Source organism: Sinohyriopsis cumingii, chromosome 1 (assembly GCF_028554795.1).
Source record: "Sinohyriopsis cumingii isolate HCF-2022 chromosome 1, ASM2855479v2, whole genome shotgun sequence".
In the NCBI taxonomy this organism is placed as follows: domain Eukaryota; kingdom Metazoa; phylum Mollusca; class Bivalvia; order Unionida; family Unionidae; genus Sinohyriopsis; species Sinohyriopsis cumingii.
The window spans coordinates 12,606,925-12,624,503 of NC_142961.1; the positions used below are offsets into that span (position 1 = coordinate 12,606,925).

Here is a 17,579-nt window from a genome sequence, read left to right on the forward strand (position 1 = left end):
TCACCTCTGTCTGTGGCAGTTCGAGTCTAAGATTCAGCCAATGTGGACATGTGAGAAAGCTTGCCAGTAGCTTCTCATGGGTCGGTGGTTCTTTCCGGGGTTTTCCAGGTTCTTCCTCCAACATTAATACAGGCCGCCATGTATAGCCTATTGTGTGCTGAAAAATGGCATTAAACCCCACAACAACAACAACAACAACCACCAATTTACTATTGTCAGGTGGTGTAGTACCAATTTACTATTAATTGTCTGGTGTTGTAGTACCAATTTACTATTGTCAGGTGGTGTAGTACCAATTTACTATTATTGATCAGGTGGTGTAGCATCAATTTACTATTAATTGTCTGGTGTTGAAGTACCAATTTACTATTAATTGTCTGGTGTTGTAGTACCAATTTACTATTAATTGTCAGGTGGTGTAGTACCAATTTACTATTAACTGTCAGGTGTTGTAGTACCAATTTACTATTGTCAGGTGGTGTAGTACCAATTTACTATTATTGATCAGGTGGTGTAGCATCAATTTACTATTAATTGTCAGGTGGTGTAGTACCAATTTACTATTGTCAAGTGGTGTAGTACCAATTTACTATTGTCAGGTGGTGTAGTACCAATTTACTATTATTGATCAGGTGGTGTAGCATCAATTTACTATTAATTGTCTGGTGTTGTTGTACCAATTTACTATTAATTGTCTGGTGTTGTAGTACCAATTTACTATTATTTATCAGGTGGTGTAGCATCAATTTACTATTAATTGTCAGGTGGTGTAGTACCAATTTACTATTAATTGTCTGGTGTTGTAATACCAATTTACTATTATTTATCAGGTGGTGTAGCATCAATTTACTATTAATTGTCAGGTGGTGTAGTGCCAATTTACTATTGTCAGGTGGTGTAGTACCAATTTACTACTGTCAGGTGGTGTAGTACCAATTTACTATTATTGATCAGGTGGTGTAGCATCAATTTACTATTAATTGTCTGGTTGTAATACCAATTTACAATTATTTGTCAGGTTGTGTAGTACCAATTTACTATTAATTGTCTGGTGTTGTAGTACCAATTTACTATTAATTGTCTTGTGTTGTAGTACCAATTTACTATTAATTGTCAGGTGGTGTAGTACCAATTTACTATTATTTATCAGGTGATGCAGTACCAATTTACTATTGTCAGGTGGTGTAATACCAATTTACTATTATTTGTCAGGTGATTTAGTACCAATTTACTATTAATTTTCAGTTGGTGTAGTACCAATTTACTATTATTTGTCAGGTGATGTTTTAATGATTTACTATTATTTGTCAAGTTGTACAATTTACTGTTATTTGTCAGGTGGTGTAGTACCAATTTACAATTATTTGTCAGGTGATGCAGTACCAATTTACTATTATTTGTCAGGTGGTGTGGCACCAATTTACTATTATTTATTAGGTGATGAAGTACCAATTTACTATTAATTGTCAGGTAGTGTAATGCCAATTTACTATTATTTGTCAGATGATGCAGTACCAATGTACTATTATTTGTCAGGTGATGCAATACCAATTTACTATTAATTGTCAAGAGATGTAATACAAATTTACTATCATTTGTCAAGTGATGCAGTACCAATATACTATTATTTGTCAACTGGTGTAGTACTAATTTTCATGCATTTCATGGTTGCTGTAAAGCATAAATTTTAGAATCCAATAAAGAACAATCCACTTGTGATAATAAGCGGACCCCTTCCTGAATAACAAATGAATTACATGACTTCACATAACACCTTTCACAGAATAAGATCGATATTTCTAGTAGTAATAGGCAAAGAAAAAAATGCTAACCTGGAACTTTTTTGATGACTCCACTGAGCAGTTCAAGATGGTATGGTGCCATCTGAGGCAAGGGCAGTATTGGTGGAAGTTTTTCCTCTGGACAGGAATGTTTCAAGTGCCCCTCCTTATCACAAATAGAGCAGATAACAGCCGGACCCTGGTGATCAGATAATTTATTTTCAAATATTTGATAAAATTTAAGCTTCATGAATTCATATGACTTTAGTTCTTTTTTTTAACTCAACAATACTGTTAAGGCTCTCTACAGAAAGTTTTGAATGAAAGTTTCAAATTTACTATATTTAAAAATTACTGCACTAATCACAAGTTAAATCAAAAATGGATTTCATATGCTCAAATTAAATGAACACAGCAACAATGTGACAAAGTTTGAAACTTAGTTTGTAATGCTCCATTTATGATGGGAATAAATAAACAGCAGGTACTCCATTAAGTCTTACCTTTCCATCGGTCAAACACTTTACAGAAAATGCATAATCATATTCTGCTCCTTCAACATCATCTGCCCGAATCTTTGACTGTGGCATTTCTGTATCACCAGACAAGTATACATATTTTTTTCTCTTTTTCACAGTGAGGTCACTCTCTGAATCTGCTAAATCCCCATCACTCTCTGAATCATAGTTACTATTCCTGTCCTCAAATTCTGACCCACTAATGACTTCTTCCTGGTCAAAAGTGGAGTTCACCTGTATGGAATTTATCTCCCCTTTAATAACTTCATGGGTTTTACTATCTCTGGTACCACTTAAGCATAAGCTACATCCATCAACAACAGGTTCACATTGGCATATGGGTGAGTTGTCCTCAGCAAACGAGCTGCTTGTATCACAAGAATTCTCAACAAACACAGAGCTGTCTTCAATTTTAAAACTTTCCACTTCGATAGCTGAGCTATCTACATCCTCTAAAGTTTCTGCACACATAGAATTGTCTTCAAATACAAAAGAGTTATCTGGCTCTGGATAGCACCCTGTGCACAATAAGCTGTCTTTGTTACTCACAGAGAAATCTTCAATTTTATCACTATTTACAAATTCATGTTCCTTAATACCTTCTTCTGAGTCTTCAGATGTTTGCTGACCAGCAGCAACATTTTCATTTCCTGGGATGTTTTCACTTTCCTCTAATTTAGGGGTAAGTTCTTTCACATCTGAATTCTCATCTGCTGAGAATTTTGCTTCTTCATTCAACACTTCTGTCCGTTCCACTGTATGATAAATGTCACAGACCTTCAGTTCTGGGACCCTAATTGGTACTCCATTATTCGGTTGTCTTTGCTCTTTCTCAGGAGAAGGCTCTTTGGTTTCTGAAGTCTTTTTAATTTTTTCTGTTTTTTTACTGCCATTTGAATCAGGTAATACACATTTTATTTCTTTATTCATCCCCTTTTTTTTCTCCTCTTCATCCGGAGGACATTTTCTGACCACTTTCTTCTGTTGCATTAACTCGCTGACATTAAGGTCATCCGAGTTTGAGGGCAAAGCAAAATATATACAAGCTTTTCTGAGACTGTCATATATGTATTCAAACACCCGGGAGTTTCCAACTGTACGAGCAGCATTTCGTTTTGTTGAAAATGGATCTGGGAAAACAAGTATTACTGTTACAATAAAATACTGCTGCGGTTTAAATCCAAAACTTACAAAATTAAAAATACCAAGAAAAATATCTTTCCCAAAGGGGCAATATAAAATTATTGAAACCAAAATGCAATGAATTATTAAACCTCATCCCCAACAACTATCTGAAAAATGAATACTGTTAAAACTAAATATGAGATTTTTATACAGTTAGATTCATGGCAATAACAAAATATGTTCTTGAAAGGAGGATTTACATGGATAATTTTTTCAAAACCACTGATTTAATATCCAAGAATCTAAATATTTCAAAAGAAAAAGGAACTGATGATAATCAGACTATAGTCAGATAAGAAGTCTGTAAACTTGTGTGATACAATTGATGTGATCTTGACCAATTTCTCAAGCCTGACAGATTGCAAGCTAGCCAGCCTACAGTAATGTTTATAATGATTTGGATGAAAGGCACCTAGTATGAAAATAAATAAGTCCATAAACAGAAGCAAAAGCAATCCAAGAAGAAAACATAATTTTATGAGCCCAAAAAGGATTTTTACACAAAGTTGAATAAACCCTGGGAAATAGGTCACTGCCTCCCATTTCAGGCATGACACACATCCATCCAAACATTCTGCCACTGTGCAACTTGTCTCTAAAGGTGTATTTATATTAGAGTTACTGCATCACAGTGAACACACTCACAATCACAGTAAGTAAATCTAATATATAGCCTGCATCTCAAAGAATTGTCTATTGACCTTCCACGGCTATCTACTGACCTTCCACAGCTATCCTTCTATTGTTCCACTTCTTCTCAGCCCGAGTGAGAATTTTGTGCTGTTTGATACATATCACGTAAAGGCCCATATCAAACCTGGCTGCATAGAACTTCAGTAAATCTATCCACAGATGACCGACACTCAGCGAATTACTGCTGACCCATGCCTAAAATAAGGATGAAATAATTTCTCATGAAACTTTTAAAATTAATTATGGCGCAAACTTTATTGTTTTTGTCCCTTGTAATAGCCTCCACTGTATATCAAAATCTGATACATGCTAATTTCTTGCAAAATGATGCAAATTTTTTATAAAGATTCCATGACATTTACTGCATGTTACTAATGGAACTCTACAATATGGGATCAGAGGGAAACATTTTTTGAAAGATTCAACATGTCAGATTTTACAAGGACACTTGGAACAGTCTGTATCATCTCTACCACAGACATATATTAAATAAAGTGGAGACACACACCCAAATAAAAAACAATTAAGAATCTTAAGACATTATTCAACCAGTTTTAATTCTGGAACAATCAAAATCTGACCTTCATATTTTTTTCAGAATAATCATTGCAGAGCAGTTCATTTTTTCACTGACTGCAAAAAGTAAAGAACTGCTAAGTTTTTTTCTCCCCCTCTCACACAATCTTCTCTTTCTCTCTGTTTATATCTCTGTATGTCAGACTGTCTGGTACTACTCCAATATTCAAACATGTAACAGTTGTCCTCCTCTTGCATTGCACTTGACAAGAGAAGGCACCCAAATATAAGAAACCAACTAATATGAAAAGTATTATACTCTATCCCTTATAAATGAAGGGAGATTCTTATGTAATGCATACATTTCTCATGTTGTACAAACTTAAAGGCCCTTAAGACCATATGCCACTGGTAAATATTTAAATCTTGATATGCATATTTATATCTGTAGTTTGTGGCTTGGGGGGAGGGGTTTAGTGCCATTTTGCAGCACATATAGCTAGTATATCTGGCTGAGGAAGAACTCAGGAAAACCCCTGTAAAGAACCACAACTATTGGAAACCTCCTGACAAGCTTTATCACATATTCATGTTGACTGAGCCTAGACTCTAACCCACAAAGATAGAGGTGAGATGTCAGTGATCTGTAAAGTTGAGCACCTTACACCTCTCAGCCACTTGGGGCCTCTATTTATAACTGCATCATGCTGTTATTTTCTGGGGGTAAAGTCATGCAAATATTAATATTTGTATACCTAAGGCATTATTGGATATATCATTTTTACTAAAACAAGTGCCAAGTGTTCTTTACAGTTTGTTCAAGCTGGTCTAGTAATTTCTTGGCCAACGAGGACTCCACTCCTCCCCTTCCTTTCTCCAGATCAATATCCTGAAATGACACATGATTTACTTTTAATGAGAACTAAATCAACTATTAACGACCAGAATTTGTACAACTAGAAATTAGCGTTACATAAAAAAATATAATCTGGCTATAGTGAACATGACAATATTGCTTTTTAATTTTATTTGAAACCTTTCAGTCAGGAGTATTTCACTAATTATAAGTTCCATCAAAAACTGCTGAAGAACTTGAGGTTCAAGTGATACTAACTTATGTAGGATCAGATGTTAAAACAAATCAAGCAATAGTGCTACTTATGATCATTTTTACTATTGTAAAGAGTCTGCTTTAAATAACCTTCATAATATTTATAAATTTTCTCCATTTTATTTCCTAGGGAACATATATTACTGTTTGAAAATTTATTTAAGGAATTATCGTACTGATTTCATCTTAAAACATTTTCTACTAATGTTTTTAGTATTATCATCAGTAGAACAATAACCAAGACAGATAACTGTTATAAGGTCTAATCATTTACCTAATTTTGGATTGCTTTCCTTCAATATAAAATTGACCTGAAAGGCCAATGGATGTGTATTCTGTAGCTTAATTTTAGTAAGACCATACAGTTTGTAACTATTATTAGTAATATATACAATATTTGGCAAAAAAGAATGGATACTATGCCACATACAAAATCAACAGACTATTTCCTTACCCTAAGTGCAAGCTATCCATGAGGTTTGGTCTAGGTCTGTGATGTGAAACTAATGTTATTTGTGGAAATCATTTTTCTTTCAATTACAATTATCTTAACCTTTGACCTTTTAATCCCAAATTCACAGGATTCTTCCTTATCTCAAATACAAATGCAAGTCATTCATAAAGTTTGGTAAAGGTATATGGTGTAACAACTAAGGCTATTGTGCAAAAGTAAAAATGATAACAGATGATGGACAGACAAACCTCACTGAAACATATGCTCCTTCTTTTGGCATGCATATAAAAATCATCTATCAAAGGAATCATCACTTAAACAACTGAAATTAATCTCTCTGCTTTTGGATAACTACTGTTATAAGTGTCCAGAAATGGAGCAATATCTTTGCTCATATGTTAATTATCAGTGTGACCAGTGTGACTGGTATGCTGCAAAAGACCTCAATCTTACCTTCCACAGAACTGGCAGGACAGGTGGACTGCACTGCTGGAGAAAGTAGACAGTCATCAAGCCAAACAGATATGATGGCAGGGAACCTTCCTCTTGTTTGTCCACTGAACAAATCTAAGATCATAAAGAAAATCAAAATGAAAACTTCATCTTTTAATGCTATGACAACTTTAAGTGCCATCAACATTCATAATACAGAGGTCTCTACCTTCAACAAACGGCCCAAGTTCTTCCTGTCAAGTTGCCTTCTGTCAAATTTAAAAGCTCTTCCTGTCAAGTTGCCTTCTGTCAAATTTAAAAGCTCTTCCTGTCAAGTTGCTTTCTGTCAAATTTAAAAGCTCTTCCTGTCAAGTTGCCTTCTGTCAAATTTAAAAGCTCTTCCTGTCAAGTTGCCTTCTGTCAAATTTAAAAGCTCTTCCTGTCAAGTTGCTTTCTGTCAAATTTGGTCCAATCTGCTCAGTGCTTTGTGAGAAGTCATTAGGAGGATTTTGTATCCTTAGTAATCGTAGTAGCCATATTTAATATTCAATTGGCACCATTTATTTAAATTTCAAAGCCTTTCAGAAAATAATGTTTCTGAGAAGGCATTTAAAACTAATTTTTATTAGTAATGGCCATGTTTGACAGTGGATAAGCATCAACTGTATAATCTATACTGGCCTCAGAATGATTTCTGTGGTTTTGAGAAGCCATTTAAAGATTTTTATTCTTTTAAGAAATGTTGGCCATATCTGATGGCATATGGGCATCATATGTAAAGAACTGAAAGCTCTTTATGACAGGATGCTATCAAATTTGATCAAATTCTGTTGAGTGGTTTCGAAGAAGTCATTTAAATGTTTTTATATTTTTAACAGTGGCCAGATTTTATGGTGGACTGCATCAATGAACCAACTTGAAAGTTTATACCAGGATGCTTCCTGTCAAATTTGGTAAATTTTTATTAGCAGTTTATTACAAGAAATTGTTCTCAGTTTTCTTTTTCTGTTTTTCATAATGGTAGCAATATTTTGTGGTGGATTAACAATATTTGCACACAACAAATGCTTTCTGTAATTGTTGGTCAAATTCTGTTGAGTGGGGGAGGGGGATGGGGGAGAAGTCACTTAAATGTTTCTTTCATGCTTAGTAATTTTGACCTTATTAGAAACAGGATTCACGTCATTTGAGCAAAACTGGAAGAGCTCCATGTCAGGATGCTTCCTGACAAATCTGGTGAAATTCTGTTCACCATTTCTTTGGAGTTGCTTTGTTATTTTTAGTATTTGTAGCCAAATCTGATGGCAAATCTGCATTATTTGTACAAAACTGAAAGCCATCTAACCTATGATCTGAAGAAAGTCTAGATCTCCAACACAATGGAGATCTGACAGGTACCGGTCATGGCTTATGTTCTGGGGACCTTTGGAATTCTTGGTCCACTAATTTTCAGTAACCGCTCACAACAAGCTTTGCATTTCATTTTAGGAAGACTTATCATTGTTAGCCATGTGTTCCAAATGTTATTTTTCACTTTCAACAATATGAAAGCAATAATCTGACCAATGAATAGAAAGATCAACTGAACCTGGCCTCTTACTGGTCTCCACCAGATCTGCTTTTGATAAGTAGGTCTTAATATTATTAGTTTATTTTCAAGGAAGCCAATTAAAGGTTTGCTTAATTCTGTCACGGTGGCAATATTTGATAGTGCAGCAACATCACTCAATAAATTCATGCCAGGATGTTTTCTTTCAGTTTTGGTAAAACTGTGGTTTTTTAGAAATTGTAAATAGCAACTGTGAACATATGACCCATGATGTAAGATGGTTGATGCAAATGGACAAAGGACCATATAGCATAAACTCACATGGCTTTATAGCCAGTAGCTAAAACCCTTTCCATTGTCTTATTACTCAGTTCAGACCCTAAAATAAACAATCATAGAGTAAACTGGAAAATATCTGCAAAACCCATAACATCATGCTATGTGTTTTGTTCCATCGAGTCCATTGAGATCCTAGCAGTGGTTGGTGACAAAAGATTCTGGGAACAATGCTGGTTGCATAATGTATTTTATCTAATAAGTATCCCTGCCATTACAGAAGTCTACACACCCTTTAAATCTGTTCAGGCAATTTTCCTTATTTCCTATTCAGTGAGTTTATTTATCAATCAAAAAATGCTAGTGAAACATTGCATTTATGGATTTCTTCAAATTTTCCATGTTGATTTTTTTAGGTAGTATGATCTCACCGTAAAGAAGGTAACATCACAGATTGCAGCTGGAGTCAGATCTAAGAACAGATCTAAATCAAATCCAGAATGTGTAAACCCAATGTTTGAAAGCTCACTCTAGTTCAAAACATATGTGGCCTTTCAAGTTAAGTGTATTCAAAATACTGTTCCCACCATGTACTCACTTTTTATCTTCTCTTGTATGTTTCACCTTCATTGACACAGAATCACTCTAAAAGTTTGAACCAAATGAATACCCACAATGGAAAAGTGACTGTTAACACTTTGTACACTGAAATTTATGAGATTAAGGATCAGACATCTGTGTGCAGATTGTCACCTCATAAAAACTGGATATTTAATGTAAACCTATAACTATCTGAACATGACTAGCCATCTGCTTTACTCCATCCACAGCTCACAGTGCAGATGTGGATTTTGCAGACCTTTTGATACTAATGTTAAATGTTGGATTTTGTTTGCATTTTCTTTAACTGCACTAATTATAATGCCCCTATCTGACAGAAATGATCTTTGGTGTCTGATAAACATCAATTTTATTTATTGCAATAAAAACAATATATAGGAGGAGCTGGCCATCAATTAGGACAATGTCAAGAACTAAAACTAATTCACAGTAGAATTAGTCCTCCAAGAAACTTTTTGACATACATGTAGTACAAGGCAACAAGTTTTATTTATTAAAAAAGTTTGAAATAATCATCCAAAAATTTGTAAATGACATTAACTTCTTATGGTGTTTATGTCTTTGAAAGTATAAATGTGAATGAAATGTTTAGATTTTAAAAGAGTGATGCAGTTTTATTTTTTGAGTTAGTATTATATTTTGCCTAACATATGCCATTGCATAACTTTATATATTGCTAAGTGAGTAGGCATACAAAAAAACCACTTCGAAATGATATGATTCAAATTACATCATAGTGTATATTCAGTGAATGTTTGTCCGACACAAATCATAAGGTCACTGTCTCTTAATCTCAAAGGCAATAGAAATAAAGAGTGGAGGGTAGAAAACTTTAAATAGAGAGTCATAACCTTGACCTTGATGAAGGACACCAAATGTCTTACACTTCAAGTGTCAATGTAGAAGGATACAAAGTTTCATCCAATAATATCAAATGGCTTTAAAATTATACAGAAGAAGGGAAATGGTTACGGAAAACTTAACATACTGAGTTTTGTCCAATACAACACTCGATGTGGTACACTAATGATGTATAAGTATATCAAATGGCTTTGGAGTTATACAACAGGATGGCAAGGTGATGGAAAACTTGCAATACTGGGCGATGTCCTTGTTTTAAACAACTTTTACGTTCTGAAGTGATGGGAAAGCATGATAAATTGTAAAATATTTAGCTGCAACTTCAAACCTGAAGAGCCACAATGCAGTACACAACATACCTTTTAATGACAATGCATGAGGTACACCAAGTTCTATTCTACAGTCTCAAACAGCTTTAAACAAAACAAAAGTGTGACAGATGGAAACGTGGAAATTTTGTCATCTGCTTTTCTTTGAAACAACCCCGGACAATATTTTATATAAAGTCTCATCCATAAAGATTTATGTATATATCAAAATAAAAGTGTCCAGTTTTTCAAGATTTCCTCTCAGGTATCCATTATTAAGAGGGATTTTCTTAAAGATACTGTTCAGTATTTTGGTTTCCTTAAAGGTAATCCAATTTTGTAAAATCAGCACTTACAGCTAAGTTCAAAATGACAGCATGACTACATTGTAATGTCATCATTATGAAGTCATTTTGTTTAGATTTATCATAGTGCTAAGAACACGGGGAAATACTGCACACAAACTTACAATGTTACAACTTCTGTTTCTTATTAATAATAGTGTGGAAAATTCCAAACCATTTTAATAATCTCAAGAACAGTTCTGTGAAAGAAAATGGTGAGATCAATGAAGTGTATGCATGATTTTTTGAAGTATTTAAGCAATTTATGGCCTGACATAAACCAACTGTGCATCCTTCTGCTGCAGACAACTGATGTGATATCGATAACTCTGTCATATTCAGAAAGTTGAATCCCCAAAATACCCTTTTCTTTGGGCATTCTTTTATGATCTGGGGGGAAATTTGATATTTTTTTATTTAATTAGCCTTACTTGGGCATATATATTCAAATAATAGTAGAAGAAAATGCATGCAGACATATATCTTTTACAATTCTGGATTGCCTGTGATCTTAACTATATTACAAAAAACTTTCTGAAAAAATGTTATATACAAAATTTGACAAAAGTTATCATTTTGAAGGCAAGTTTCAATGTACCTTTGCCCAGTGTCTGAAAGCTGAGGCCACTTTTGTAAGCCTGCTGTCAAGACGAGTGTAGATTGACAGAAGACGGCTGGTGTAATAGGCCAGGTTACTGTTGATGGTGATCTGACAACAAATGGCTGAGTCCGGATCAGTAAACTTCACATGTGGCACTTTGGCAGTAAAGTCATTCTTCACATCTTGATAAATATCTTTAAAAAAAAAAAAACCTTCATCAAATCTATACAACCAATATTAAAAAATATACATTCTGTTAACACAAAGCTTTCATACTCAAAAGGATTGTAACATCCTAACATATTTGCCCATGGAAAATGTAAGACTAACAGCACAGATGTACAAGGAACAGTAATATGACTGTGCATTATGCAATGACAGACTAGGGTCTACAATGATCACTTAAAATAATGTTTTGAATGAACCATAAAGACCCCGATATGTCTAAACATTATGTGATGGAAGATTAGGGTTTGCACTGATTACTTAAAATGATATTCGAATGAATTGTGACGACCCTGATATGCCTATACAATATATTACAGCAGATCAGGGTCTACAGGATCACTTGAAATAATGTTTGGAATGAACTGTCAAAACCCTGATCAATGGTAGATAAGGGTCTGTCATGATCACTTATAATAACAGTCATAATAATGTAGAATGAACTGTGAAGACCCTGATATGCATGCACGTTATGTAATAGCAGGTAAGTATCTGCAAAGATCACTTGGAAAAGAATTATTAAAATGAAATGTGAAGATCCTAATGCTAAAGCAGATCAGGGTCTACAATGATCACTTGAAATAATGTTTATACAGAACTGTATAGACCCTGATATGAGACAGCAGATCAGGGTCTACAATGATCACTTGAAATAATGTTTATACAGAACTGTATAGACCCTGATATGAGACAGCAGATCAGGGTCTACAATGATCACTTGAAATAATGTTTATACAGAACTGTATAGACCCTGATATGAGACAGCAGATCAGGGTCTACAATGATCACCTGAAATATTGTGTAGAAGGAACTATGTAGACTTCAAAACACCCGTGTATTATACAATGGCAGATCAAAGTATAAAATGACGACTGGATATAATGTTTCCAGCGAACTGTGAATAACCTTAAATGCTGGCGCATTACAGATGTGAGTCCTAACAAAGACTGATAAAAATAGTACTAGCAGAGGTTAGTGTTAGGACTGGTTGGCCTGGTATCAGGATAATATGACTGGGCAGTACATGATGCTACATGTATGTTGCATGATGCCCCAGTGCTTGACATCACCATAAACTGCCATACTGCAGACACCATAGCAATATGACTGAAAAATTTCTGAAGCTACATTAAAGATCAAAATCACTCACACTCACATTTACATGAAAGCTGAGACAGTGAGGCTCTAAAAATTGGTTCAAATGGTACCTTATTCAACTACATCTGAACCAATGGTATGTTCTAATTTGCAATAAGAGTACCATGAATGTTGCACTATATGCTCACTCCATGCTTAATGAGTCCTCAATGCAGATACCTAAATGTTTTGTGCAGAAATCACCTTTCTTAATTAGCCCAGGTCTGAGATGCAGAAATAATGTTATTGTGCAGAACCCTTTTTTTTCAGTCAACAGGACCTTGACATTTTACCCATCAGGCTTCTAATGTACTCCAAATGCTTACTATCCATAAAGTGATCCAGGTCTGATTTAAAACTAAATCTGGAATAGGTTTGTGATGAAGAACTAACGTAATTGTGTAGAAATAATTCTTCTTCCAACAGTCACAGTGATTTTTACCTTGGATCTTTTGGTCCCAAAATTTATTAGTCAAAATTGATTAGCAAAATTTAAGCAAACAACAAAGTTTTAAGTAGGTACACGATGTACAACTGACGTTATGGTGAGGAAACATTATTATTTCAGACAATATATATCACTGATATGTGACCTACTGACCCCCAAATCAACAGGTTTGTTTCATACCTCAAGTGCCAACCATCTATAAAAATCTGGGTCACTGTAGATTGTGGAGAAGTATAATTATTTTTCATAAATCATTTATCTTCTAAGTCACAGTTACCCTGACCACGGACCTTATGATCCAGGATCAATAGGCTTCATTCTTACTCTAAGAGTAAGCCGCCACAAGGTTTGGTAACTGTAGACAGAGAACATCAGTTCATCTGCTGAAGCCTTTTTCCTCATTTCAGTCAAAGGGATCATTGTCTTCGAGCTTTTGTATCTAAATTCAACAGGGCTATTCCCTACTCCAAGCTAAAGCCATCCACAAAATTTGGTTACTGTAGATGGTGGACAATTCAAGTTATTGTCCTATGGTGACCTTGTGAACAAGTGGCACATGGTAACAGGGTTAATGACATCGTGAAAAACCAAGAGGTGAAGAAACCTCTGGGCTAGGATTTGAATATCCAGGCAAAGGGGACATTCTGCAGGAAAGCAAACTCAAAAGTAACAGCTTTAATCCCCATATCCTGCAAAATTAAGAGCTGAGTTGCAATGAGACATTTGTGCTCCTTTTCTCACTTGCTACAATAGGATGCCCACCTTGTGCTTTTGGAGGATGTCATGCAGATTGATCCATGTCATGTCGTGTATGAGGGGCCCCGAGTGGCCGAGTGGTCTAAAGCGCTCTTCGTTACGGATCACTGCCATCTCACCTCTGTCTGCGGCGGTTCGAGTCTAAGATTCAGCCAATGTGGGTATGTGAGAAAGCTTGCCAGTAGCTTCTCGTGGGTCGGTGGTTCTTTCCGGGGTTTTCCGGGCTCTTCCTTCACCATTAATACTGGCCACCATGTATAGCCTATCGTGCCGAAAAATGGCGTTAAACCCCACAACAACAACAACAACATCATGTCGTGTATGTTGAGGTAGTTCTGAAGTGAGACAGGAGTCTGTCCTTGGTCCTCATAACCATATAGGTGCCTGTAAGATCTCTACCCTGAACAATGTTAGGGACTGATTTCTGGGTTTCCATGCTGATACCAGAAGGTGATGAATGATGAATGAGACAGAAGAGATCTTGGATATGGTGATTACATTGATGGCTGTATTCTGGGTTGCAAGGCCAGTAGGATTGAATTCAAGAAAGTCTGTTTCCTGAATTCCTCTAAAAGGCCATGCAAGAGAAAGCTAAAGACAAAGGATGAAATTGAAGGTTGACTAGTGGTGATCTTTAAGTGCACAGATGTTTATATGAACGCATCTTTCTGCATGTGCTGGAGGTTAATGGAGGCAGCTATGGTGGACAATTTAAACGAAAATATCGGATAAAAAAGGTAAATGAGATTCTACAACTATTTCTACAATGATTTTCCATATTTCTGGTATTAAATAAGAGGACTAGTCAATTTATTGGATTATATTTAAGGAATATGTTCAAAATGTTATTATTGGGCTAAAAGAGCGCCGGGTGTGAATCACACCCAGCTTGCTCCATTGACACGTATATGCTCATGTTAGTACCCTGTCCACAAGGCAGGAGTAAGGGTACTAATATTAGTACTATAGCAATACAGGATATCAACAACTCAAGACTCTGGTAGCTGTTTGCTTGGAATGTCCTTCATGGTTAAAAACGCAGATGGAAATGAGAATTATGCAAGTGACCACTTAAGGGTAAGGTGGAGGAAGACAGGACTCTGGGGGAAAAAGCTGGAAGATTTCTTTAATAGATGCATTGAAGGTTGTCTTCCATAAACATCAGCACATCAAGTAGAGAAACAATGGGCTTTCAAACATACCTCATCAAACTCAGAGTGTCAGGGTGCAAAAAAGCATACTGTGATGGAATAGGTGACTGAACATACAAAATGGGAAGTCTAGAACGATGAACAAGGCAATATTTTAGGTGGTATCAAAAGTCCAAGATGGATACTAGGTGTCGAAGAATGAGAAATTGCCTCAAGCCAGTACTTATTCACAATGAAGATGGAAATGGTGATGGTCCTGTTTGATACCCATCTATGCCTTCTTAGGTCTTGTAGTGGATATTGTGGGACCATCAAATCTAAGAAATGTTGATCTGTGATTTTGTGACAACAATGTGGCTGGATGTGGCATGAGCAGGTGGTTGACACTGTCACTGGGGATAGGTAAATGACCTGTCTTGCTGGCATACTCAGTCCCAGGCTGAGATGCAAATGAGGATGGTGGCATCAGACAAAAACAATGGCAAATTCAGTCAAGCATTGAATGAAGTGAAAATATTTTAGTTGGCAGAGAAAACTACAAGAATACCATGAATATGGTACGTCATACATCTGCACCATGTTTAATTGTCCTCCATGAAGGAACAAGCCGAGTACAATTGACTCTAGAAATGATCGGCACATGGGTTTCAATGTCCTGGGCCTTTGGTCAAGATATGATGTCTTGAACTAATGTTACTGTGCAGAATCCAGACATTTTTACTAGACATGTCATGACCATGACCACTAGAGAAGAATCTGCAAGTTGCTTCATTACTCTTGTGCAAGTCATCCACAAAGGTTAGTCAAGGAAGTTATTCTTGAATAAAAGTTACTCTGGAAAAATGTTTTCTCTGAACTATAATAAAATTGATCTTTCACCTTTAAACCATAATCAAAAGATCCTTTTTTCAAAGTACAAGTCCAAACCATCCACAAATTTTGCTCAAGGTATTTTTCAGTCACTGTGACACTGACCTTTGACCTTTTTACCCCCAAATCAATGGACTTCTTTTTTTTATAGTAAAAAGGTGCAAATCATCCATAAACTTTGGAGAAGGTATAAGGTTGAGAACTGAAATGCTGTGCCAAAACATTTTTCTTCTTTCAGTCACAGTGACTTTGACATTTGACCTTGAAATCAATAGGCATCTACCTCACCTAAATGGAAGCTATCCATAAGTATGATCCAAGTCTATAACGTAGAACCAATGTTACAGAGCAGAAATGATTTTATTCTTATAACTGCAGTGAACTTTAACCATAAAATCATTAGGCTTCTACTGTAGCCAAAATGCAAGTTATCCACAAATTCTGATCCAGGTCTGTGATGCAGAACAAATGCTCTTGTGCAGAAACCATTTTTCTTTGTTCCATCAGGAGCCACATGATTTGAGGGGTTTCCTCTATAGATGACACACATCTCACTTCGGTCTGGGTGGGTTCAAGTGTGGGTCAGTGTTTCTTCCCAAGGTCTTCCTCTGCCAAATATAATGCCCACCACGTAAACATATCACGTATTGAAAACTGGCATTAAACACATAAAACCAATTGATACCAGCCAAGGCTAGCCCATGTAGACTGCTTCAGCATGTCCTTGGGAAAGGTACTTAGACCCCATTTCCTTGACAAAATACAACTAATATTATGTTAAAGGAACCATTAAAATCCAGAAATATAAAGTTATTTCAGTCACAATGACCTTGACCTTTATCCTTTTAAACCTGAAATTACAAGTATTCCTTACCTTAAGTGTAAGCGATCCACTAAATTTGGTAATTATATATGATTGAGAACTTAAGTTATTTGTACAGAAACCATTTGTCTTCTTTCAGTCAGTGACCCTGACCTCTGACATTTTAACCCTGCAACTTATTTGTTTCTACTTTCCCCAAGTGCAAGCTATCCACAAAGTTTGGTGGAGGTAAGTGCTTCAGAACCATGGTGTTATGCAGAATAGGAAAAGTTACTAAACATATGAACTAAAAGGGCCAAGAAATAATGTACTCTGCAAAAATGGCAGACATGTAAAGATTTACTACTTCCTAAGAAAAATAATGATTTACTGAAAATGAAACATAATAAAGGAATAAAGGTTGAAAACTTAATGCCTTGCAAGTACTTTTGACATCTAGGAAGAAAATTAAGATGGTGCCAGTTAGCTTATTGTACAAGAAAACAGACAACTGAAGTGCACAGAATTAGTTTACAATAATGTTCGAGTTAAAATTCAATATGCCAGAGTCTACTAATCTGTGATGAGAAAACTCCTAAGAATCACTCAAACTGGTGAAAAGGCACAAATTGGAATAGCATATTCATGAGAATTCTCAAGCTGGTGTACTGACCAGGAATGAGAAGAAGTAGTAATTGATGAGTCCATGAGAAGACTGCTCACATCATTCATGGCAAGCAGATGGCATAGTTATTACTAAAAGAAGCCAAATGATGGGACTAGCATTTTAGTGTTTTTTTTTAAACTTTGAACAGCTGGTCTTACAATGTTGTGGATACCAACCTAATGAAAAAAGAGATTGGATAATGTATTTGAAAAAGAAAAAGAGGTATTAATCCTGCACAGGAGCTACCTCTTTTGATGAGAACTGTCCCGAACA

At 35.6% G+C, this 17,579-nt stretch overlaps 1 protein-coding gene across 1 annotated transcript in view; it reads right to left on the reverse strand.

Annotated features, from left to right (window-relative positions):
* Positions 1–17,579, reverse strand: part of LOC149806423 (terminal uridylyltransferase 7-like) — a 129,052-nt gene that overhangs the window by 78,124 nt on the left and 33,349 nt on the right. Inside the window, exons 8-13 of the mRNA XM_089953079.1 lie at positions 11,248–11,444; positions 6,712–6,825; positions 5,505–5,582; positions 4,207–4,372; positions 2,285–3,429; positions 1,833–1,980 (exon numbers count right to left, since the gene is read on the reverse strand). Coding sequence (XP_089809205.1) covers positions 1,833–1,980; positions 2,285–3,429; positions 4,207–4,372; positions 5,505–5,582; positions 6,712–6,825; positions 11,248–11,444 — 1,848 coding nt within the window. The remainder of the gene's footprint in view (positions 1–1,832; positions 1,981–2,284; positions 3,430–4,206; positions 4,373–5,504; positions 5,583–6,711; positions 6,826–11,247; positions 11,445–17,579) is intronic.